The 26,313-nt window shown below is 38.5% G+C and overlaps 1 protein-coding gene across 4 annotated transcripts in view; it reads left to right on the top strand.

Annotated features, from left to right (window-relative positions):
- The first annotated feature begins 654 nt into the window (after positions 1-654).
- The window catches only part of MAP3K2 (mitogen-activated protein kinase kinase kinase 2), a 51,963-nt gene continuing 26,304 nt past the window's right edge, over positions 655-26,313 (top strand). The window contains exons 1-4 of one of the 4 annotated variants that reach the window (XM_071810889.1): positions 655-1,082; positions 20,819-20,888; positions 23,290-23,408; positions 24,842-24,882. In XM_071810889.1, the coding sequence (XP_071666990.1) occupies positions 20,885-20,888; positions 23,290-23,408; positions 24,842-24,882 (164 nt within the window). In that variant the 5' untranslated portion in view covers positions 655-1,082; positions 20,819-20,884. Of the gene's footprint in view, positions 1,083-19,630; positions 19,692-20,818; positions 20,889-23,289; positions 23,409-24,841; positions 24,883-26,313 lie in introns of those variants that run through there. The other 3 variants (XM_065840677.1, XM_065840678.2, XM_065840679.2) reach the window with 3 other exon arrangements.

The following is a 26,313-nucleotide window of genomic DNA, read 5'->3' as shown; positions in this document are numbered from 1 at the left end:
CAACCTGAAGTCAGCGGAGTGCCATTTTGAAGTGTTACAAAACGTGTGCGCTGCCTGCTCATTGTGGGGACAACGCGGCTTGTCCTGCTGCAGGACTGTCGCTCTGGGCTTGGCAGGGCAAGGGGCTTTTTGAAGTAGTCAGGGGAGGAGACGTGACTGCAGCAAGCTGAACGTTCCCATCCTGCTCTCCAGTAACGAGAGATCACACAAACGCAGAAAAGCAATGGGCTGGGCCACAACTGAAATCGCCTGACAAAAAATCGCGGCCGCTCCCCGCTCCGATGGCACAGAGAACGGAACTTCAACAGGATGCCTGGGCCGTTTGCCCGCGACGGTGCTGCACAGTCCGCCGGTACCGCCGCACCAGCGGGCGGGGCGGCAGCGCTTTTCCGCAGCTGCAGCGGGGAAGACGGGGCCGGCCCCCGTCCCAGGTCTCCTCGCGTCAGCCGGGCCGCCTAACGGAGGCCGCGTTTGCCGCCGCCGGGCCTCGCAGCGCCGGTTCCCGGCCTCACTCGCCAGGCGCGCGGGGGGCGCCCTACGCACGCGCCCCGCAGACCACTTTCCCCGTCCCGCTTTTGCGCGTGCGCAGAGGCGGGCTGTTGTTCTCGCACCGCCCGCGCGCCGTGACGTGAGGCCGCGGTGACGTTTCGCGCTCCCTCTCCCGCCGCCGGCGGCGGCGCGGGCGACGTCAGGAGTTTCGGCGGAGGGGGAGGCGGAGCTTTCGGTTGGCAGCAGAAGCGGCGGCGGCCGGCGCCTCACGCCTGACGGGACCCGCAGCCCCGGCCCGGTCCGGCCCCGGCGCGGCGCCAGCGCTCCGGGGGCACCTTCCCCGCTCCCCTCCTCGCGGGCCCGCCCCGGCGCGCGGCTCACTCTGCGCCGGCCTCGGTGCCTCCTGTCACCCTCCCCGCCGTGCCCCGGAGCGGGCAGGCCCAGGCACCTTCGCCCCCTCCTCCGGGGGGGTGGGCTCCTCTCCGGAATCCTGGCCGCTCCCTCCGCGCCGCCTGCCCAGCCGGGCCTGCGCCCGCCGCCGCCGGGCAGCGCGTGGGGTCCGTCGCGGCCGCCCGGCCTCCGCTGTGACACAGGTCTGCGCGGGCGGGGGGCTCTGGGGAAGCCGGGCGGGGGGCGGCCCGGATGCGCGCGCGCGCGTGTGTGTGTAGGGGAGTGGGTTTGTCAGTGCGCCTTGGAGGGCGCCGCCGGTATGGGGGGCGCTTGGGGCAGCTTCGGCATCCGGGGGTTGCCCGGGCTCAGGGGAGCGCGACCCGCGCTGCTGGGAGCCGCCGGGGCAGCGGGCCCGTGCGGATGGAGCTGCGCGGCGGGTTCGTTATTTGAGGTGTTGGGAGGGGGAGACACACGCCGTCTTATTTGCGTTAGAACTGCAGAATCTTATGGTTTTTACGAGCTTTACAAATATTTGTATGTCACTGTAAAGCTTCCTGTGATTGCAGTACTGATGCTGTAGTCCCTCGTCTGTAAATTGCTCTGCAATGATGGCAGTGCCATGAATTGGGTATGTGGGTCAGATACTGCGAGATATTTTTGTCGAGGGGGAAAAAGTGAATGTTAGATTATTTTTCCCCTTATTGCTTTTGAGGTGCATTGCAGCAACCCACGAGTTTGGTTTTTCTGTCTTTCCTCTCTTGCTTCATAAATCTGGTTTGAGTTTTTGGCTGTGGAATTACCAAAGATCAAAACATTAAACAAGCTGAACACTTCTAAACTGTATTGTATCATGAAATGTCCTCCGAGAGGGTGGTAAAAGATAATAGAAACCTGCTATCAAATAAAGGAAATTTCTAATCCATGCAGAAAATGTTTCTCAGCTACAACATTTATGTTCTTTAAACAATGCAGCACATTGCAGAATGTAAGAGACCTTCAGAAATGTGTTGCTATGTATCTGGCAAAGACATAGTATCTGCAGAATGAATGTCTACATGCTTGTCTTGCACAACGTCTTGGATTCTCTCGTGACGTAGCACTTATTAACAGAATACCCAAGAAAGTGTTCTTTCCTATGGAATTCCCTTATGGATAGCTTTAAGGGAATGGGCAGTGATGAGTTAGTACTTATGCTACACTGAAAAACCTTAGAAAAAATTTCGTGTGTTTTTTTTTTTTTTTCCCCCCCTGTACCCTGTGACTAAACCTTTCACTGTCATTTGAAAATAACAGAAATACTGCATGAGGAAATTTTACTTTCATGTATGCCTTTGCGTACTGCAGCTCTGTAAATAGCTGCTTTCCTCAGAAACATAGTCAAAAATGAGAACTTGCTGTAATTCCTGTGTTCTTTACGTTTTGTGTTCCATCATGGTTGCCACTGAAATGTATTGAACCCAAACATTGATTCAGATAATGAGGCTCTATACAATTAATTAGATTTTTTTTTTTTTCAAGGTTTTACTGTAAAGCAGAATAGCAAAGTAACATTTGTCAAGCTGGCTCGTTGCTGGAGAAAAATCTGTGTACAGTTTGTTGTGATGTACTCCGTGTCAGTGGTTTACCTGACACTAACAGAAGACTACAGTGAAGAAAACAGATATTTCTCAATTACTTGTCTTGGCTTGCTGAGATTTCTAAACTGTCAGATGACACTTTTTCTAAGGTAGCTGTGGGGGTTGGTCATCTTCGGAGCTTTTATAGTGTATGTGGGTAGGCAGGTGTCTGTGAGAAGTAGAATTTAATAACAGAGTGTAACAAGAGCATTATCTTGTTTAATATCATGGTAGAGTTTTGTTTGTTTATGTTGATAAAACTCTAGATAATTTATGGTAAAAATAAATAACCTTTCAAATTTGGTCATAGACTCATCAGTCATTCTTTGCTGCGGTTCTTAGGAAAGACAGTCGATGAATAGGCTGTGGAATTTACAGCCAGTTGAGGCTAAATGCAGAAGACTTAGTGTTTTATAATAAAGTTTTCTTCTAGAGAAAGCAAGAAAATTGATCATGCTCTAAATTCATGTTTATAGTTTTTACTTTACATTTTTTTCTTACAGTTGCCTAAAATACAGAGTTAATATTTTGGTACTCATCAGAATTATTGTTTTTTAAAACCGTATCATTAACAAGCATTTATGCAGAAGTTCTTGAAAAACGCTCTGCATATTAGCAGTCTTAAGTTTAAAGCTTTTGTCTTTTATCTGTATGACTTTTAATGCAGGCTGGCTTTTTACATTAGCAAGCTAAGTCAAAAGTAATGAATAACAGCTGATTTATGTTTGTGACATATTGTTCAGTGGCTCTCAAACTGAACATTCTCTGAACTGAAATTAATGTATTCTTATAAAATGCAATCTGAGAATGATAATAGAATGGTTTCCTTCATTGATTCCCTCTTTCCTAGCAGACACAGCCAAAGGTGTTCTGATCTATTGAGAGGTGCAAATCTGGTCTGGAGTAATTAACGTATTTTCTAATAATTCTCTTTTAGATCTCTGCTGTTAAGATTATCCTCTGTTTAGACTACTATTTGGAGAAAAATAAATGAATTGTGAAGATATGACTGATCAATGTAATTAAGTTCATGTTGTTACTTTTGCAGAGCTTATTTTCATATATGTGACAAACTCATGTAAATAGTTATATTGACTAGTGACTCTACCTAGGTTTAAGCTTTAAAAATCCTGAAGTAGAACTGACATAGTATTATATTAAAAAAAAAAGAAGTTCTATTAAGAACACTAATTTTTCTGTAGGAGAGAAAATGTTTTTTTTTAAAAATGAATCAATACAGCAATTGTTATTTTAATATTCTGGTATTTGTGGTGCTCAGGGATAGGTCAAAATAGATCATGTATGCTATAATTGCACATTTCTTTCAAAATAACGTTGTAAACATGCAATTGGTTAGTGAGAACATGTTCAGAATGTGGTGTGTTATTTGTGATTCTCACTTCTGGATCTTAGCATGAGGTCTTGGTTTACTAATACAGTAATAACAAATGCAGCTTATGGCTGTATGTTAACCTAATTTATTAGACTAAACATGCTTGTTTGCAGTTTTTTGAGATTTTTTTTTTTTAATATATTCACCTTAAATGTATTTTTTGAGAAGCTGCAGAGGGTTTGGTGGCAATGAGTGAAGGAAAGATGGAGTTCTGTTGGGATATTGCACTGATTTCCCTCTGGGGGAACCACTAGCCTAGAGACACTTGACCCACAGATGCACGTGGCATAGTTTAGAGCTCAGCTTAATGAGGTCATCTGAAGTTGGACTTGAGCAGGGCCAAAGCAGCGGTATCTACAGTGTGCTTGAAAAACAGTGGAGAATTGGTAGTTGAGGGAAGCCTGTAGAGATGTGACTTTTTCCTGTCCATTTGCAAAGTCTCTTACTTATGTTTACTTCTATATCTCGAATTATTACATATTTTTGAAATCATACCAGCAAACTGTAACTTAGTTTTTCACATGAGAGGAAAATAATTTTCTTTAGGCAAAAGGTGTTTTTATTTGCTGTAGTTTTGTTTTCAGCCATTTTTTTTTTTGAGTCTTCACTGTTTTTTCCTCAGTTGGTTCTCTTTCTGTATTTCAATTCAATATTTTATCAAGTTCTGGGGATTATCTGCAGTAGTAAAAGATGCTGCTTTTGTGTTCCTGAGATGTTTTGTGGTAAGTATGCTAACAGTCTGACAACAGCAATGTAGTAAAATTCAAGTGTTTCAGATGTTTATATTACAAAGACTGTACTTTTGAAGCTCAGGTATAACACAGTTCTCATTTGGATAAATGAAGAAATGATAGATATGTAAGAAGGGAAGGGACTTAATTAGGTCAGTCTCTACTCTGAGGCAGGAGCAAATGCACTGAAATCATGGCTGACAGACATTTGTCTAATCTGTTCTTAGAAAACTCAGAAGAGGGGAATACCACACCCCTTCACTGGTCTATTTATAGCTAGTACATAGCTATCATTATAGTTAGGAGGCTTTTCTTAATATTTAACTTAAGTCTCTGTTTTGGTGCTAGTCAAGCCAGTTAGTTCTTGTCCAACTATTATTACTCATGCAAGATTATGATTTCTGTAGTCTTTGCACCAACTGTTTGCATACATGAAGACTACTCCTCTATCTCCTTTTATTTCAGACTTCTCCTTACTAAACTGTGCAAACAGGCCTCTTCTTCACAGATCATGTTTTCTCAAGACTTTTGATGCCCTTAACTATCACTGGACTCTGCATCATTTGTCTGTATCTTTTTTCAAAGTTCCTCGAAGTCTTACAACAAACACATAATTAATTTACTCCGAGTTGCAGCAGAAGCGACATGACAGCCTTGTTAAAATGTCATTCTAGGGTGTGTGTGCAAAGGTATGGTTGGTTCTTGTGTGGTGGTTTTTGGCTCCTGCATTTGTTAACACTGGAGTTTGTGCTAGTGTTTGTTAAATCAAGTATCTCTTCAGATATATGAGTTTGAGTTATCTTTCTGAAGAATAGAACACTGCACTATATTTATTTCAGGTTAGTTTCCTTATATTCAGGATTTCTAGATTCAACAGGATTGCAGTTCTACAAGTGATTCTGCAGCAAAATATGCAGTTTCTGCTCTTCCCAGCACATATAGTCCCTGTGGCTTTTGAACATGAGCCTGCTCTACAACAGGAAACTTGACTGAGAACAAGTTTTCCTGGTGTTAGATGCAGCTTCTATCAACAAAAATGTGTCTTTAGCAGTATACTTCATACATGTTCTGCCTTTGAAATAAGTGATATTGCTAAGATAACTTCTGTCAGTGTAACTGTACCTGAACAAGCCTCTTGCCATTTTGAGACGTCATACAGTTCAATGACGTAGTAGAAGAAATCCTTATCCTATAGGCATGCTTTATTGGAAGAATTGCAGAGCCAGCTCTGAAGCAGATGTGTTCAACATGTTCACTGGCTGTACTCCATTTTATTTGACTTATGTAAATTATTTTATCCATAATTTTTGTGGCTAGATCACAGATGTGACAAATTGTATGATTCTTTCAGTAGTGCTGCCTTCACAAAAAAATGAAACAGACACCAATAATGATTATTAAAGAAGACTTTTAATTTCTTGCATGAAGAATATAATAGAATACTGGGTTGGAAGGGGTCACAAGGATCATCTGGTCCAACCTTTCCTGGTAAAAGCATGGTCTAGACAAGATAGCCCAGCACCCTGTCTAGCTGAATCTTAAAAGTGTCCAATGTTGGAGAATCCACTTCTTCCCTGGGGAGATTATTCCAATGGCTGACTGTTCCCATTGTGAAAAATTTTCCTCTTGTGTCCAATCAGAATCTCCCCAGAAGTGACTTGTACCCATTGCCCTGTGTCTTCTCCATGTGACTCCTTGTAAAAAAGGGAATCTACATCTTCCTTGTAGCCACCCTTTAAATACTGGAACACTGTGATAAAGGCTCCCCTAGGCCTTCTTTTCTCAAGGCTGAACAAGCCCAGTTCTCTCAGAGTTTCCCTATACAGCAACTTCTCAGTCCTTTGATCATCTTTGTGGCCCTTCTCTGGACCCTCTCCACCCTGTCCACATCGTTTTCATGTAGCGGAGACCAAAATTGAACACAGTATTCCACGTGTGGCCTTACAAGCACTGAGTGGGTTGATGACGTCTTTATCTCTGCTGGTGATGCCCTTGCTAATGCTACCCAGCATGCCCTTGGCTTTCTTTGCTGCAGCAGCACACAGGTCACTCACATTGAGCTTGTTGTCCATGGGGACCCCCAGGTCCCTTTCCACAGAGCTGCTCCCCAGCTGGGTAGATCCTAGCCTGTGCTACTTTCCTGGATTATGTTTTCTCAGGTACCAAGACCTTACACCTTGTCCTTGTTGAACTTCATAAAGTTCTTGGTAGCCCACTTTTCCAGTCTATTCAGGTCATCCTGCAGGATGACTTTCCCTTCTGAAGTGTTCACTTCCCCACTCAGTTTGGTATCATCAGCAAATTTCATCAGGGTATGCTTCATTCTATCATCCTTATGAAGATGTTAAAATGTGTTGAGCCCCATGTCAATCCCTGGGGAACCCCACTCATGGCAGGCTGCCAGTTTAAAGAGAAGCCATTTACCACCACACTCTGGGTACAACCTTCATCCAGTTCCCTATCCACAAAATAATTTTAAAATAATTTAGACAAGAGAGTTGTGTAAATACCAGCGGTTTGAATGCCATGTTACCAAAATGATAACGATGGGAACTATAGTCTCACCTTTGAGAAAAGATTTGAAAACTGGAAATCATCTGGATCAAACTGTTGTTTGAATTAAAAAAAAAAAAATGATAACTCATTAAGCTTCTGAAACTTTTGAAGAAGATATTCCATTGAAGAACATGAGAATTAACTGCTGAAAACTGATTGGTAAAGCTCAACGTATATTTAATTGTTGTTTGTCACACTGACTGTGTGTATTTTTAGCAGTGCCACAAATACTGTAACTTCAGAGTGAGGATTCTTATTTAAAAAAAAAAAAAAAAAGACAAACCCCCAAACCTTCAGGCACTTTTTTTTTTTTTTCCTCTTTTGTGTATGTGTGTGTGTAATGACTTGATGATAACTGAATAAGTAGAAGGTAGAAAGAAAATAATTTATTGTGCTATTGGTGCCAGTAAGTGTAGTAACTTCTGGCAGGGGTGAGGTGGATAGTGTAATGAATGACTTTTTAAGCTGCTGCAGCAAGTTCCTTTAGAGAATATCTATTAAGACTCTCTGTGATATTGGCGCTATCATGAATACCAAATGAGACTTTCAAATGAAAATGGTTTTGGTGAAGTGGCTGACAAGTTTTAGGTAAAATCTTAATCTGTAATGAAATCAGACAAAACATAATCCAATATTCTTCCTCCAGTGGTAAGCATGAATGCTTACAGAAGGGTGAGAACAGGACTTGCATATATAATACTTAGCTTGAATATTCTTTCAATCCCTAACTATTTTCAGTAAAGTTGTGTTCTAAATCGATCTAGTTTCTGTGTAGGTAGTAACATTTGGATTTTTATCCCTCCTTGTGCCAACACCAGCAATGTCTGTCATATGTTTTCTGTATTTTAACAGATTTATTCATGCAAAGGTCTCTTTTTTTCCTCTGCTGTGTATACAAGAAAGCCTTTGGCGAGACTTTTCCAGCACTGGAAATCCAAGTAGACCATGATACTGAGTTCAGTTCTTGTTACACATGCTCAGAGTGCACCAAGAGATTTGAAAGTGAGGAGCTCTTACTGGAACAGCCGTATCTGTACTTCCCTGCTCTGTCATAATTGTCCATATGTCCATTATTTCTGGTTTATTTGTTACAGGTCACCATTAACTGTTTACAGTTTCCTGGAGTCACTGCATTACACATGCCATATTTTAAAAAGATCCAAATATGTACAGTGGCCAAGAGGGTTTGTTCCAGCGTGAGTTCTTGTTCCTTTCCTTGTGTTGGTGCAGTAGAAGTGTGAGATCAGTTAGATAGGCTGATGGTTAGTTAAAACATAAATTTTTTTCAGCTGGATCATCTATTTGCTCTATATCTCCTGCTTGTCTTTGAGGTTCATCTGGAAAGCAGCAGTTACTGTGGACAAGCAGGACCACTCCCTTAATAGAAATGCAACCTTAGCAGTGGAACTGTGGTCTTAATGATGATGGTTAACTGTGAGCATGTGCATAGTAATCTGCTCTCTGGAACTTTTGAGTCTGTAGTTAGTTTACCTTATTAGCTGTATTTATGAGGATTCTTCCATTTTTATCACTTGAAGGAAAAGTATAATTGTATAATAATTGTAGAATGTCACAGTAATGATTTGGTACCTACTGCTAAGGAATGTGCTATGGGAAATGCAAGAAGGAAACCTTATGAGGATACATATGTTTGTGTCTTTGCATCTGATTCTTGAATGTTGTGACAAAGCTAGGCTTTTATTGTTGCATTTTGGATTAAATATTATTATGAGGGATTGATTGAGTTGAATTTTTTTTTTAAGCTTTGCGGGAAGCTTAAGGTTATTACCAAAACACAAAGTGAAAAAGAGCTTCTGTACTTGGTGGCTTAGCAGTATCATAATGTGTTGGCCTATGTGTGTTATCCAGTTTAAAAACAGTGCCTATTGAATATGGATAACAACTTACAATTTTGTCTGTTTAGACCTGCTCAGTGAGACCTGCTGGCTACAAAAATGATGCACACTCACATCATACACGTGGTTAAAAAAAAGTTTGGATTTTGTAAATCTTAAATATTCTGTGTTAGTGTATTATGAGATTCTTTTGCATTTTATGTTGTCGTTATTGGTGATAGAAATAATGGAAGAAATATCTGACTGAATGTACAGAGTTAATTTGAGTTACAATGGGGAGAGAGCACATGGGGTATTGAACTAGGAAGACTGGAGTGCAAGCTGGGAAAGGCATTTTAGGTAGAAGCTCCATGTGATGGTGTGTTAATGTGGTGGGAAAACTTGTTGGCAAAGTAGTGAAGATGATGAGAAAAATCAGTTATATTGTACTCTGGATTTCATTGTTGTTGCACTGCTTTATGTAGTGTACAGGAAGAACTGTGCTGTGTGCTTTGAGGAATGAATAAGATGGCATATAGTGAAGGCTGTTAACTGAGGATTCCTCCTTGATTTGTTGCAAAATGTGAAAGATGTATAGCAAATGAGACTGAGATGTCTTCACAGTCAAGACATGAAAATGTCCCAAGAGAATTAGGTTCTGTCCTTGCTGGTGTCACAGCAAGATAGCAGGCAGATCAGGTTAATCAGAAATGTTCGTATGTATTGTATTCAGTTTTTTTGGTACTTGATTTGAAGTGATAGTGTGATATGCGGCTGTGATTAAAACTCAAAACTGTGAAATCGCTGATTTTTGCTCTGAATGGAAGATGCTGACAAATGTGATGGTTACATTGAAGAAAAACAGAGTTTCTCAGTTTTTAGCACCTTAAGATATACACTGAAACTGGCTGTAGAAATGGAAACTGGGTTTATTTCTCTGGCTTATTTTCCCAAATAGTTGCCTTTCAACCCCTCATGGTCATTGAACTGGAAGACGAACTGAAAGGAAAGAGCTAGTTACTGGAGTTTAAGGATGTGCTTTTTTCTGTACGTTCGCAAAAGCAGAATCTGACTGAGTTGTATGTAATTGCTCTCATACATTAAGTGAAATGTTCCATTTGTTTACAGTAGTCAGTTACTGCTGGAAACCTGCTTTTTGCTCATATACTTTATTTTTGCTTAAAGATAAATGTGCATAGATTTTAAGTGGTTTGTGATACGTTTACTTTTCTAGTCGATGGTTACTCCTAAAAATTCATTTATTTGTCACTGGTTGTGGCATGGTCTTCCATTCTTAAGGTTGTGATGATTACAGGAATCACCAATACCAGTAGTGCTGGTAAGAGTAAGATTGCTTACTGTGTACCATTAGTTCTTTGGCTTAACTGGTGATCTTGAATTCTGTCAAAAGGAAGAGAGAGATACTATATTCTTCTAAGGTATATGCTATGGATTGTCTGTGATACAAAAAAAAAAAAAAAAAATCTCCTCCTGTACCATCTTGGAGAAGGGGACATGCAGTTTTATTTGTAGTGGGGAATGGTTTTCATTGTAACACCTTTAGCTGATATTCACAAATATTTTGACTTGCCACTTATAAGTTTGAAGTAAAACTTACATTGATGCCACTTGTAACAGCTTCAGAAGGGGCCTCCAAATGTCAGCAGCAGGTGCTCACCTGGGAGCACTGCTGAAATTTTTAGGAGGAACAGAAGGACCTAAATCCGATTATAACACTTGATGTAGTGCATGTTTCATCAGATTGTATGGATTAACATTTCATACACCTGTTTTCTTTGGGAAGCCTTTTATGGAGCTACTCATTTCATGTAAGATAGTAACTTAGGAAAAAGTTATGAACATCAAAGAAGTGTTTTACTCTGTGTGGTTGTGGGCACTATAATGTTATCTTAATGTACTGAGTAAGCCTTAAACATTTTTATGATGTGAATAACATTCATCAGTTTGTGTAGCATATAACTTAGTTCACGGTAAGGAATTTGTTCTTCCTAGTGTTGTGATGCTCTAAGATGTTCCCACCACGGTGGTGGTGATAAATTTCCAAGACTCCAGAGTGATTTGGAGGCAGTGATGCAGTTATTTGTAGCCCAGTGAACTGTGTCTATTACTTTTTAACATACTTTTGTGAGAAAATCTGGTCTTGGATAAGAGTGGAGGAGTATGAGCAGTTGATTTCTAGCCAGTATGTCCTGTTGCAAAATTGGCAGCACTAGTATATTTTACATGGTGTCACTGTGGCATCTGTCCACAAGTTTCAGATGTTGTGACCCTTCCTCAATTTAAAATGCATGTGTTTGTTTCATAATATATTTTCTTGAAACCATGAACGGATCTTAAGAAAGCATCAAGACTTTGAAGGCAGATTTGTTTGATGTATTGGCAAAGTCGTTGTTCAGCTAGATCGAGCAATGGGCCATCCGGAGTACTTTGGTTGCTGCTGAGGCAGTAACAGATACAGGAAATGGAGAGCTTCTGTAAAACGAATTAGCTGAACAAAGATCTTGTTGAGAAAAGTAGGTGTGTTTTTGGTTTTTTTTTTTTTTTTTGAGACCAATTACGGTCTTTTCTATGTACTTGAAGTAGAGTGGTCTTATGAAGGGTTAGCCAGTAGAGGCTCTTGATGCTATTTGGAAAGATGATGTTCATTCAAAGCAGGAAACTTGTATTTAAGTGCCTTAAAACTCTAAATATGCTTATCTCTTCCTATCAACTATAAAGGAAGTGTAGGGAGATTAGCTTTCCTAGACTACAGTTACTCTTTGTGAATATTGCTGTAAGTGTTAAGATATTTATCTTCAAAGCATAATTTTGCTATAAAGTCTTCTTGAACTAAATTATCTGCTACTTTACATTTTTATTACAACAGTCCTTAAAACCTGTTTCCTTGCATTCTCAAGCTTACCACCACATTTTAACTTTTTCAAGTCAAGATCATTGTTCATCAAGCTGATAAATGTTTTGTGAAAGTGTCAAATTACAGTTTATAGAACAGCAGGAACTAAAGATTTAATCTGAGTAGGGTGAAGTTTTACTTTTGTCACTGGTCATGTTGGATCCTTCCGTTCATTCCAAAGTGTATTTCTCAAAGAACTTGGAGAGATAAGCTGCATTTATGGTGCTAGAGCTGACAGCACTGCTTTTCAAGGTTTTATCCTCCCTGTAAGTGGGAAGTCACCATCCATAATTAGAAGTTGTATTTTATGCGAGCCTGGTGTGGTTGTTTTATTGTTTTTGTCTTTAAACTCTGGAAGGAGTACAGCTAGTAACCATTCTTTTCAGAAAAACAGACAAATATCAAATAACGTCTGTAGCTATACCGATAAGGTAAAAAAAATCCATGTGGTTTTGTGTGCTGAATTAGACATAAATTAACTTTTTTTGCTTGCCAGGAAGATTTTAAAAGTTTTCAGTGTAAGAAATTTCAAGTCTGCACGTTGTCGAGATACCTGATACATCTGTAACAACAACAAAGGTACCGATGCTTCAGCCAACCCACGCTTGCTGCCTGCAGTCTTTCTGATATTCTGCACTGAACGCTGTATCTCTCGGTTGTGTACAGAAGCAAGATGGCTTCTGCATACACTGCATTTTTATACACACAAGGATTTCGTTATCCCTCTTTAATCTTGTATTGCATTTATGTTAGATAATTACACATTGTGATTTAATAATTCTTCTGAATTGTCTCTTGCTAAGACTGTCTTGTGTTGCAGCTGCAACTTTTTGCCATTTTCCTAAATAATTGTGTTTATGTCCAAATGCATTCCATGCAGAAACATTATTGAATACATGTAATAAAACACAGTATTTAGACGTATGTAAAGTACAAGTTCTAATTATGGGTGGTGCAGTCTTGGTTGCAGAGAGGGTAAAAGTTCAAAAAGCAGTCCTGTCAGTTTTAGCACCAACAATGCAGCTCATCTCTTAAAAAACCCAATTATTAAACACAATAAAAATTAATATTAAATGGAGGAAAAAATCACGATAGATGGTGATATGTATTTAAAATATTTAACTGTGTTTAAATATATTTTGTTGGACTGTGACTGCATTTAAACATGATTCAGGTAATTTGCCTAAGCTGTAACTTGTGTATCTCATTGTACCTACCTGATCATTGCCGGTCTGTAGGCAGTTGCACTAGGAATCATGTTCATCAATGTTTTCTGTTAAATAGGAATATGGATCTCAAAATATTTTATTTTAATCTATGAATTGAGTTTTCTTTTAGTTAATTGATATTTTAAAACAAATAATTAAAATGTCATGTGATATTTAGCAAAATACGCTGGAAGAACTTAAGCAGGGTAATTTCTGTTCTGTTAACTAATCTGTAATTATTTCAAGAAGCCATATTTTGCTTGACAGTAATAATAATAATTGAAATCAAGGTATTTACCATGTGTTTATTTTTAAGTCTGTGGTAGACACTGAGCTAAGCATTATATTATTATTTTAGTTTCAATTGATGTGGAGGTTAATAATCAACAGCTCTTTGACCCCTGCCTTTATCTTTCTTAGTTATTTATGCAATAGTTAGAATCCACTAGAATCTTGTTTTCTAGGTATTTCCAAATATTTGCAAGAATGGTCCAGAAAATTGAACCACTAATTTTGTGAAGAGACTTACTTAGACTCTTATAAGTCTCTGGATCTTTAATTTAAAATGTTTGGTCTGAAGTATATTACAAATAGTGTGCTCTGTCTCTGTGGTGGTGTTGTGGATGGTGAAATTTCTATTCCAGTAACACTGTGCTGTGGTTTGGATACATCCTCTTGATTTTTTTCAAAACCAGAACAAAAAATGGATGCTGGCTATTTCTTCCTGTTTTTCATCGCCACTTGCTATTTCATCATCTAAAGTCAGTAAAACACATGTATCAGAGTTCTCCCCCGTCCCCTGCCATGTATTTTTATTAAAAATAAATTTTTTTATTAAAAAGTCTGATAGCCTTGAATGAACCATAGAGTATTTTGGGTTGGATGGGATCTTCAAAGCTCATCCAGTCCAACCCCCTGCAATGAGCAAGGACGTCTTCAACAAGATCAGGTTGCTCAGAGCCCCGTCCAACTCGGCCTTGAACGTTTCCATGGATGGGGCATCGACGACCTCTCTGGGCACCTGGGCCAGTGTTTCCTCACCCTCATTGTAATAAATTTCCTCCTCATGTGTTGCCTGAATCTCGCCTCTTGTAGTTTAAAACCATCACCCCTTGTCCTGTCATAACAGGCCCTGCTAAAAAGTCTGTCCTCATCCTTCTTACAGACCCATTTTAAGCACTGGAAGGCTTCAATAAGGTCTCTCCAGAGCCTTCTCTTCTCTAGGCTGAACAACCCCAGCTCTCTCAGCCTGTCCTCACAGGAGAGGTGTTCCAGCCCTCTGATCATCTTGGTGGCCTCCTCAATGAGTTGGATGACATTGTTTTATGAAGCTCATTATTCTGATAGACATAGCTATCAATAGCTCATGCTGTTATGTGTGTAAGGTTACTTGATGTCTGTACAAGACAATAAAATAACTTGGGGTTCTGAACAAACTGGTTTAATTACAAGAGACTGAGAAACTCAGGGCAAAGTTTAGAAGTATATTGACCAAGCTACATAAAATCAGAACAAGCTTAAAACTTTTTAAAAAACTAAACCCAGGAAATAAACCAGAAATGCTCTTTCTGCAAAGGAATATTTGATGTGTTTATGTTCCTTATCTGTCAAACACCCATTCTCATGGACGAAGGCTGTAGTTCAGCTGTTCAGGATAGGATTGTTGAAAAGCAAGCAGTAAGGGGGATAACAGAAGAGGATAGAGTGTCTGATGCTGGCTAAGTCCAGGACAGGTAGTCAGTCCTGAATTACTACCCTGGTTGTGAGAGGTGCTGCTCCAGATTGTCTCTTTTCCTTGCTCTGGGGCATCAGCTGGCAGAACTTGATGGGTTCTGCCAGTTTGCCAGTTTTTCCTAGCACAGCAGATTTAGGTGGACCCACTCAATGGATCCTGTCCAGTGCAATTAATGTCCATAGCACAATACGTTAAGGGGAGAACAATGTGCTTCAGAATAGAAGGGGGCACGTGGCAGAGGAAGAAACGAGGAGGGGAATATTAATGGTCTATGGCTCATACCCTTACTGGCATGCTGTTGATAGGCAAGGTCCCTCCCTGCCAGGTTTCAGACCTTAAGATTCCTTGAGGTGTGCAAGAAGGCTGGAATTAAATGTTAAAACATCTTTTTTTCTAAGAATCTTTTATCCATTCATTCCCCTCCAATATGTTTTAATTTCAAAAGATCCCTTAGTACTGTGACAGGAAGAGTGTTTGTTATTTTATTCACCAGATAAACTTAATTTCTAATGTTCTAGATGAGGACTCAGTGGGTCAATTTTTTTGTTCCTTTGTTTTACAAATGTTGCCTTCATTTATCAGTGTGTCATTGGCTTTTAATTTGGACTGATTTAATCTCTCTCCTTCCTACTTTACCCGTGAACACCTTTTTTATGTATTATTTCAATATGTTAAAGATCTGAATGTTTCTAAAACTGAACTCGAGTCTGCGTTTTTGTTAGACTCCAGTTATTAACAGACCTTTCTGTTACCGTGTAAATATTTTTCTTGTTACTGCGCTTTCTTTATTCTGTCTTTCGTGATCTTGTGTTACTGCTGCTGCTTTCATATTCTTTGAAAGGGGTGGCTTTTTGTCCAGTATTCATTTGTGCCTATGTCCATATGAAATCCTCTCCTTTATGCCTGTTTCTATGGAGTTACCTTATTTTAAGTCTCCTCTAATGTCTCATAACAATACTGAATTTTCTTCTATGCTTGCCACATTATGTTAAGTTCCTGTCATTTATGCCAACAATTGCTTTGAGCTTTGGAAAATTCTTCTATAGAAGTTCAGGTTTAGGTATTACTGTTTGCTGTCTTGTTCACAGACTCCATTTTTATTTCATTTTAAATAAAAGACATGACAAGCACTGCTGCACATTGTTTTGGTTAAAGGTTAAGTGCGTGTATTTGACTAGGTGATCACCAGAGGTCTTGTCAACGTTGCTTACTATGATTTCTAAGAGGTTGGCTGCATGAGACCAGGCATTTGATGATTTAACAGTAACATTTAGGGGGTTAACCCATTTTGTCTGGCTCATTCTTCTTGCTGTGAAACAACTTTTGATAGTCTTACTTTATATTCTCATTATCTATTCCACAGTCTGAAGAATTACCTTTGCATGCTCACTCGTCATGTTTAACTGGCTCTTCGTTTCGTCTCTTTTTGTACAGGCAACTCTGTCTCTGAGTAGCAATGCTAGCAAATTTTTATTTCCTGTCATTTTGGTTTAACTTGCTTATACCTAATATACTAGAATCTCCAATTTAACCTTTGCCTGTAATTGGAATAATTATGGTGCATCTTTACTCTTTTGGGTTCGCACTGTGTCATTTTACTTTGGTGCAGGAATGAGGAACTGTGTATCCTCAGACTGATTTATTTTAGTGAAAATTTGTAGGGAATGAATATCATTGATATTCCTGTCCCACTATTGGGACAAGTTTGGACTCCAGAAGTGTAAGGCACCTTTCTGTGTAGGTGAAGTGTTGCTGCTTAAGTCTGGTTTCCTTATGAAATCAGGTTTAAACAGATTTCTTGCTTCACTGTCTTTTTTTTGGTTGATTTTTAGCGTACCGCACAGCATGAATCTGGCTTATGTTCTTGAGTGCTTAACTGTTCTCGTATGATTAGTTTATGCTCTTATTGTAGCCCTAGCTAATTTTACTCTTTAAGAATTGTACTTACACTATGAAGTTGGATGCTGTAGAAGCCATTTTATTTCTGCACATTATATGTCTTCGTATGCCACAGAACTAAACCACTCTTTCTAGCACACTTCAAAACATTCACCTCATATACCATTTGCTTGCTTTCTTCCCTCTGCTGTGTGAGGGTAAAGTTTGCTTTTTTTTTTTTAATCTAGCCAGCAAGTTTTTCAATGTGACCAAGTCAGTCATGAGAGACGATGTAATATGTGTGCTGGTGTTTGTGTACTGTTATCTCTTGGTAACTGAGAGGCAGCTTAACGTTGTTGCATTTATTATAGGAGAAGTGTGTGCATATGGACAACTAGCATGGAGTATTTGGACAGAGGGGTTATTGGCCATGTGACTTATTTGCCCTCAGGCTTTGTTTCGTTTGTCAGGAGAAAGCCAAAAACAATTTCCAAGAATCACCTACATATTTTGTTCCTTCAGCAGCTTTCTCAGATCCTGAAAGACTCTGAGGATGCTGGCTGGCGGGAAGTGAATCATGAATATGAATCAGCATCTCTCCACCCTTATATCCAAAATGCTGTTGCTAGGATATATTTTTCTTTGTTTGCTACTCTTATCACGTCATCACCTTTTTGAAATTCAATCTCTGTCATCCTTTCTTTAATTACATTCAAATTGAAGCTGCTTGTGTTTCTCTGCAAGACCTTGACATAATCTCATTTTACCTTTGCCTCTGCTCTTGTGTTTTGCTGCCTTTGCTTCTCCTGAATCTTTCTGAGTTCCAGTTTTCCCTGTTGTGCTTCCTTTTTGTCCTGGATTGTCACTTTCTCTGTGTATGTTTTCCTAATGCTACTTTGTAACCCTGAATTAGGGTATGTGTTTTTCCCTGTCCACTGAGTGTATTTTGTTTTGTTGCTTAAAAAATGTTGATTTTTGTCATCTCTTTTATTCCCTCACCACCACCACCCTGTTATTATAGTCCACTGCAAAAATAAGCAGTTAACACCAAAAGTGTTTTCTCAATTCACAAAGGTCAAATCTTAATGAAGTTTGATCTGGGTCACCTGTTTGATTGAAATTTTAATGCTGTTAGCTTGATTTTGAAGTCACACTAAATGCTAGCCAGAAGATTGTTAAAATGTTTAGTTTGTCATGATTTATACTTTATACATGAACAGAAAAAATTTTAGTTAAAAGGGATAATAAGGTGGGAAGTCCATAAGTTATTAAGAGAAATTTAATTTTTCTAGGTTTTTATTTTCTTTCTTCTGATGAATAAGGAGGACATGGAAGAGAAGTAGTTGCTCACTCATTAGCTTATGTTCTTCTAATAAGAGATGCCATACTAAAGAATGAATTCTTGTAACTGGAGGAGCTTGCAGAAGATGTTTCCTAAGATATTTTGTTTTTCTTCAGCTTGCCTGTCCTGTATCTGCTGTGTAGCTCAAATATCCTGAGCTTCCAAGTTCGGTTATTTCACCTAGGTTGAGGAAGAACATCTGGAGTATTTTTGTTTGGAGATATAACTTGTTCTTGTTCCTAGCGTGGCAGAAGACGTAAAATGCCTCGGAACTTTTGTATTTATTTGAAATGTTTACAAGGAGGTATTGCAAAACTACTTCATCTAAAGTCATGAAACACATTTTTATGTTTAATTTATTAGATGGCTAGTTAAATCAGACATTTATGAAAATAACACTCTCATTTTAAGACAGTTGGATCAAATACAAATGTTTTGTAAACACTTCAGTGAATAATTCTTTGGAATATCCTCCAAAACTACTGCTGATACAAAAAATATGTAGGAAATAATTGAATATATATTGTTTTTAGCTTTTTTGACGCTTAAGGATGCAAAAGAGGCAAAGAATCAGAGGTGGGGTAAAAGTTAGTTGTGTTATTTAAGGCAATAAAACTAGACCCAGTTAACTAAGTAAACCACATCTCCTGACATTTTGTGTGAGAACAAGGCCCAAAGATTGTGTCCCTATTTTGAGTGATCTTGGCTACTGTCATTTGGCAAATAAATGAAAATCCAGCCCCTGTTTTCATCTCCGAAGATGAGTACAAATCCACTTATTTTGTAACTTCACAGTTTTCTGTTATGGAGCAACAGAAGCTTTTTCAATTTATTTGAAGCAGGTTTTTCTGTTTCTTCCTGGGCGGAGGTTGGTGGCATCGAAGGGCTGGGGGCGATGTTAGTAGGAAAAGTTTGGGTTGTGTCTTGAGACTGCGGGCGGCCCTGACCAAATGCACTTCTCACAGTTTTGCAGACTTTAATACTTTACAAAGCATTAGGCAGGAGTTTTCTTCCCCACACTTGGAAACTGTTTCAGGTGCTGTTTGGAGTCTGTCCGTAGACTTGGGAGTATATAACACTGAGTACACTGGAGTCGTATTTTCAGCTTTATTTTAATTCTAATGCACTCTCGACTGATTTCTGATTGCAGAGTAAGGAAGGGACCTCTGAATCTTCTATAGAAGCCCTATCTCTGCTTGTTTGTTATGGAGCTCAAACTAGACAAAAATAGATGAGCCATCTGATATATAGCTAAAAAGCAGTGTACAGCAGAGTGCTTTATGTGGCTCTCAAGTCCAAATTTCTTTCTGAAAGATGTGCCAGAAGTACTTGAAGCTTTCTGGTTCTACTGGTGAAGTGAATGCTGCTTGAAAGGTTACTCTTGAAACAAGTATGTAAGAGACATCATTCTAGAAACATATCCCTAACTGAAGGTGCTCAGAAATCCTTTGTAAAATCGTAACTTTTGTTAGCCAGAAAATTGGAAGAATATTCAAGCAAGGAAATCTGGCTGGTGCCGAAAGAGCTGGCTCACCTCTCCTCTGTTCTCAGCCGTGTGTTCCCATATGTGGACCTGTGCTGGCATCAGGGGTCATTTGATGTTGGTAAGGAACTAAACCATGAGAAAACAAATTCTGATAAGAAAAAAAAAAAAAAAAAATTAGTCATATTCTGTTGGTCTAGCTCCTTGACTGAACTTGCAGAGAAATGGATCCATTTTATCAGAATGGGGTGGATCTTTCAGCTCTGAGGCAGGAAGGTGGATGTTCCGCTGCAACCAGGAGAAGGGAGGAAGAAACAGGCTCTCCCTGCTTGGTGGCAGTGACTGCTCAAGAAATTAGAGAGTTTTCTTCTATGATCTTACATTAAAAAATTCTGAATTTTTCCTGTGGTAACTGTATCACAACAAATCTCATTGTCTATTTAGGGATGTCTTTAGTTTTTTGCTGTTAAGTTCCATAATAGAATACTGTAGAAAGGCAAATTGAAAAAAAAAAAAACAACAAAAAACCAAAAAAACAACAAACCAATCATTAAGGACCAATTAAAATAACCTATGTTCAAGATGTTGTGATAAGACAGGGTTTGTTCATAAATGTACCTGCTATATTTCTGCTTTTCTGGATAGCTTATATATTAAAAGTTAACACCTGCTGTCTACCACAGGCATTTGCTTTCAGAGGTGTTGGGGTATCTGTGTAAGGGTCTTGAATTATGATGAAGAAAACTTATCAAAGGAAGTTTTCTAATTTCTGTAATCAGTAGATATTGATTCCTCTTGATTTGTGTTGTGGGTATCATATATATTTATATGTATGAACTATATATACGTAGTTCTGAACATGGAACTTTGAGTGCCAGATACAGGAACCTGTAGAAATAGAATCAGTTCTTAATAATCTGATGCGAGTATCCCATGTAGTAGAGTGATATGGTTAATTAAGCAACTAATCATAATTTGGGAGTGTAGATAGAGACTAAAATTAGCTTAAGTCTAGCAGAATATTTAATTTGGGCTTTTTGTTTTCTGAAAGTATATGTTGCTCAGAGCCTCGTGAGGCTTTGAGGACAATATCTGTTCATGTCATATCTGAATAGGCAATCTTATTTGTCATTTAAATGCATATTTGATATGTAGAATATTAGAAAAAATGTCTGTGAATGAAGAGTTGACTGTTTTGCAGGGAGTTGACAACTTCAATAATTGTGTATTTTTGGTTTTGCATTTTAGGAAATAAAATAATGCTAATGAAGCAACCATTCCCCTGAAGTTCAGGTTTTCAGGCTCACTGCCGTTATGGGTAAGTCTCGTGTGTAATGTGTATAAAAATTTAATACAGTACTTTTCATTTCTACTGAATACCAAAACCATTAATGTAATAGCATTTCTAGGAAATGTGTGCTTTGGCTGTGTAACTTAATGTAACATCTACATGCAAGGCAGTGTTCAGCTGCTTTGCTGCTATTCAAAATACTGCTGTTTTTTTCCATTGGAATATAACTTTTCTCTCACTATGTGGTAGCTTAAAAATCCAAACATAGGAAATTGAGATTCATGATATTAAGGTACTGAGCAATATTTACTGTGCTCTGGATGGTAGTGGCTATTGGGAGAAAAAAACCAAAATATATATTAAATAATTTCATCATATCATCGTGTGTCATTGCAGTACAAAGCCAGGACTGTGTAGATTCTGTAACTGGTTGTGTTTGGTTTTTTTTGGGGGGCAGGGTGCCAGTTGGTTTTGGTGTCTGTGTTGGTTTTTTTGTTGTTTATTTTGTTTTTTCCTAAATACATAGCACATTTATTTTACTTGAAATTTGATGTTGATTTTTCAAGTTGTACATGCTTTTTAATGAGTTGACCATGTCATTCTTGTAATCTCTTAGCACTCTCAAAAAAACTCAACAAACCAACCAACCAAAAGTCACACATACATTTTAACTTTTTTTAATCTTTTATTGTTATACTAGTTTTTTCCTAACCTCATGCCTAATAAAAAAGTAGTTGAATCTAGGAATACAGCACTGTTTAGATTTGTGATATTCTTCAACGTTTTGTGTAAGACAGGTGACTATTGGGTCATATTTTTACTAAAAAAAACCAAAACAAAAACAAACAAAAATCCCCAACCAAACAAAACCTCACAAACTTTTTTTTTTTCTTCACTGAGCACTAGAATAGGCTATCACACTATGAAATAGTTTAGCCTTTTAAATTGTGGCAAGTTATGAAGAATTCTGACATTAAGTATTGCTGTGAAAACTCACTTCTATGGATTTGCGTATCCCAGTAGAGTTTTGAATGATGATAGTATGAGTCGTAATCAATGTTACTCTTTTCAGACCAGCTTTCTCATCTGTTAGGAATCTATTAAATGTGAGAACACCAAAATCACACAATTTCCTGATTTGACAAATATATTTGGTTACATTTGAATAGAGTGTGAAGGAATTCTCGTAATTGCTGAATCCTGGGATGCTTACTTGCTGATTTTAATACTGAATTTTTCTCAGGTCCATGTCTGAGAAATATTGTTCTTTGTAAATCACAGCACTTAGCTATGAATTCTTCAACAAACGTATCCATTGTGAAGTAGCGTGAAGGTGTACAATCACCTTTGTAGGTAAATTTTGTTACCCATTGTTCTAGATGCATGTTGAGCATAGTACTGTTGCTGTGGCAAGGAATTAATACAGAAGTGGTGGTGACAAATTTCCCTTAGTACAGGCTTTTGGGCTCCTAAGTGTTTCCTGTCTTAAGGAGCCTATCAGTTCCAGGCTGACCTGGTCTAGTGCGTCCTCTGGCCATTGCTACTGCAGCATATCACCAGGATTTAGGATTTTGTGTAAGCTTGAAATCTAAGCTGCATAGCACTCCTACCCTAAATTGTCCTCTGGGTTCAGTGGTCCTGTTGCTCCTTGTGAATTACACCTCTAAGCCCTAAAACCCCCTATATTTGCAATCCTGGAAAAGCTCTGTGGTGTTTTAGGTTTGGTTTTGTTTGTTTGTTTGTTTTGTTTTTATTTTTGTGTTGTTTATTTTGAATGACTCTGTGGGGCATCAGCAGGTGCTCTCACAGTTGATGTGATCCTCTAGGACAGGGTGTAACTGCTCCCACATTTATACAGTCCTAAAATTACATTCGGCCCTTTGAAGACAACTGCGAGGCTGATGTGGCCCCTGGTTAAAATCAGTTTGACACCCCTGCTCTAGGAGTTCGTGTGTGCTTCCAATGTGCATGACTGTACCTGTTTAGGACAGAGGAATATTGATTCAAGAGTACTTGCTTTTATTTTTCTGTATTTTACAAATTGGGGAGGGAGAGTGTATGATTTCTGATTAACATCTTATGCGTCGACATTATTTGAAATGAAGTAGATAAACCTTTTTTTCCCCTTCCTGATTAATACGACTGCAGTTCTGCGGAGTTGTCAATCTTTGTTATGACTTCAGTTTTTTAAACCTGTCATTTAAGTGTGTTTATTGACGAAGTTTATTTCCTTAAGCACTGTTAAATAAAATAGAAATGTTTGCAACATGGCAGTAATCTTTTTTAATTTGGCAATTATGTGTTGAAGTGTAATATGGACTTTTAGATTTTTAGAACAATGTCTGCCTAATTGTGAAATGAGACAGTAATACCCTTCAAATGTAATAGTCATTTACACTTCTCTTATTTGGCCTTTTTCTCTGAGCAGATGAGCAGCAAGCTTTGAATTCAATCATGCAGGATTTGGCTGTGCTTCATAAGGCAAGTCGTCCTGTATTGCCTCAGCAAGAAACAGGAAAACCAAAGTCATCTTCGCCTAAAAAACAGGTAATTTTCAATATCCTTACTAACCCACTAAACACCAAATGTCCTGCTGTGACTTCTGTAATCATTTTTCTTGCCAGACCAGTGAGCATACCAGAATGAGCTATTAGTCTCCACACGTGCTGCCATTTTCTTTGTTCATGTTCTTAAATTAGCAGCAAAATGAAATGGTGACATTTCAGACCATATCATAGTGTATGCTTAAATGACTTTGATCCTGATAAATTGAAGATCATAGGGGTATCTGTACACTTTTTCAAATTTATTATTATTATTTGATTGGTACTAGACTACTTTAAAATATCAAGGTGTGCAAATATTCCTTACTTGGAATGCTTCTTTAGAATGAATTTTATAGGTATATTAGATTGCCCAGTTGTCAGCTGTGTCATTCTAAAGAGTGTCAGGATAGCAGGAGAAAGATACTTAAGCTCCTTTACTGCATCTTTGGCCTCAGTTTTTTGTTTGTTTATGTGCTGGAAATGTGAGTTCTTTTCAGCTGGTGTTTTGTTTTTTGTTTGTTGTTGTTCTTTTGTTGTTTTGTTCTGTGGACACTGAGCATAGATGGAAAAGTAGTAAATACTTAGTTTGAACTGCTATATGGATAGGATGTGGATTGTTATCCAAATTGTTGTAATAGCCCTGTTGAGTTAACGATATGTTTATTTGAATGTAACAAGTGTTTAGAAAGTTAGAAGAAAAATATTTAAGCCATTTCTGGGTTTAAATGTGGTAGTGGTGAAGGGGAAATACATGTCTGTTATTCTGTTTAAATTTGTGAATTGTGAAAGTAATCACTTGTGAGTAGAGGAATTCTTTTGGAGGATATAACATTATTATTTGACTATAATCTCTGGTGGAATGTATTTTTTTCCTGCAATACTTGCTAATACAATTTTATTATTAAAATGGTGATTCTGTGAAGCAATTTCCACGTTACTGCAGATATTTACAGGTACTTTGATGGGATGAATGCTGCCATAATTACATGTGTAGGTTTCTATGGTAATGCTTATGAAACGATATGTTTCTTAAATCTGGAATGCTCAGCTCCAAGTGCCCATAAAAACGTGTTCTGGTAGCTAAGCCTATGTACCTGTTCATAATAAAGAAATCTTTGGTAACCAGTTCCACACTGAATTTGAAACTATGAATCTCTTAAAATATTAAAATATACTAATAGAAAAAAATACAGAAGCATTCATTGTACTTCAGAATATTTTATTTGTTTGTTTTACATGCTTTAAGCCTCTCTCAGATACCTCAGCAGAAGTAGCTTGTTAAAATGCTGGGTATATCAGAAAGGACAGAAAATTAATATGGACCACATAAGGATTTTACTTACAGTGTAGGATTATTGAGTGGGATTTCATGGCCTTCATTAAAGGGAGGTAGTAACAAACTAATAGTGGTTCCTTTATCTCTTTTGTTTACAGAATGATATTAGAGTCAAATTTGAACATCGAGGTGAAAAAAGGTAAGGTAACAACACAGGAAACAATCTTGTCTTCTGTTTATAGAATTTTGTTTGGCTCCTATCGTAAAGTTTCAAATAAACTGTTCAAAGTGTTTCAGATATCTGCATGTATTTGTTTTGAGCTTAAATTTAATTTCGATATGAACAGAATTTAAGGAGAATAAATCTGTTTAAAATGCCTGATGATATATTGTTACTGTAACACTCAGAGGAAGAAGCTGAGGTCTTACAGCTCAGTGTTGGATTGTACTTTGGTGGAACAAATCCAAGAACTGTAATCGGAAGAATTATTAGAATTTATAATTGAATTGTTTTCGTTGGTAGTTTTGAATAAGTAGTTGAAATTTGCTTTCATTTTGTGTGTGAGGTAAATGATGTACATGCTCAGCGTATACAACATTTATCTCTATGTATCTCTGCTCTGATGGCTGCTCAGAAGCGTCTATAGAAGGCAGAACTAGGTTGTGGACAACTCACTTTGTCTGTTTGTCTCTGAAAGCATAAACCTCTATTGTACCTACACAGACATAGTTATAGAATAAGATCTTTGAAAATACTTAATGCAAAAGTAAATAATACCCTGGTTATGTCATTTGTCAATATAAATGGTAAATTCCTTAAGGAAAGATTGCTTCAGAATGGAAGCTGTGCTGCTCCTTGGCAGTGCTGAGTGAGCTGGGCAGTAGATCAGTGTGTGTGTCCGTGCTGTCCAGTCTGGGCCCTCTCCTTACATGGGCTAGTGAAATAGCAGTAAGTGCGCTACCTATTAACATTTTCAGCTTCTTTCCATCACTTTTCTGAACACCACTTGTAACAGTGCGTCAGTAATGGTTAAGTGCTGTAAGTAATTTGGAGGAAACAAGTGTTTTCAAAAGCTTTGAAAATTGAGGACTTTTCTACCTAGCAATTTCTTGTGAAATAAGCAGAAGTGTGATTTTAAGACAGAACTGTTCACTTGCTGCTGGTCTGCAGGGACAGGTCTTTTTTTTGTTTTTGTAGTTTGTCTTAATTCACTTTCATGGTGGACTGAGTTTTAACAATTCAGAATGAATACAAGCCTAAAGTAAGCGTGTGGACAGACCCCTTTCACAAGCTTTTATGCTGATGTGCCTCGCTCTGTTACGTGTTGTCCCAAGTAAGTTCAGCCCCCTATCCTGGGAGGACTGGGCAACTGGAACTCATTGCTCAGCATAAGTTATACTACTTCTGTTGCCTGAACACGTAGATCTAAAGATAAAATAATGAAATGGTGCAAGAAAAATAAGTTATGCAATGACTTTTTTCACTAGTTTTTGAAAAGGGAAGTGGAAAAGAGAAGTGAGTGATTCCAGAGTTTTGTTCAGTAGCGAGTGTTGCTCTCTGTACCAAGGAGTGTGCACTGTCATGGGCAGAGCTCCAGGCTTGCTAAACAAATTGTTGACTGCAGTGGGA

The sequence above is a fragment of the Patagioenas fasciata genome, chromosome 7, assembly GCF_037038585.1.
Source record: "Patagioenas fasciata isolate bPatFas1 chromosome 7, bPatFas1.hap1, whole genome shotgun sequence".
Taxonomy (NCBI): domain Eukaryota; kingdom Metazoa; phylum Chordata; class Aves; order Columbiformes; family Columbidae; genus Patagioenas; species Patagioenas fasciata.
Note: the sequence above shows the minus strand (reverse complement) of the source record. Positions and strands in the feature narration are given on the sequence as shown.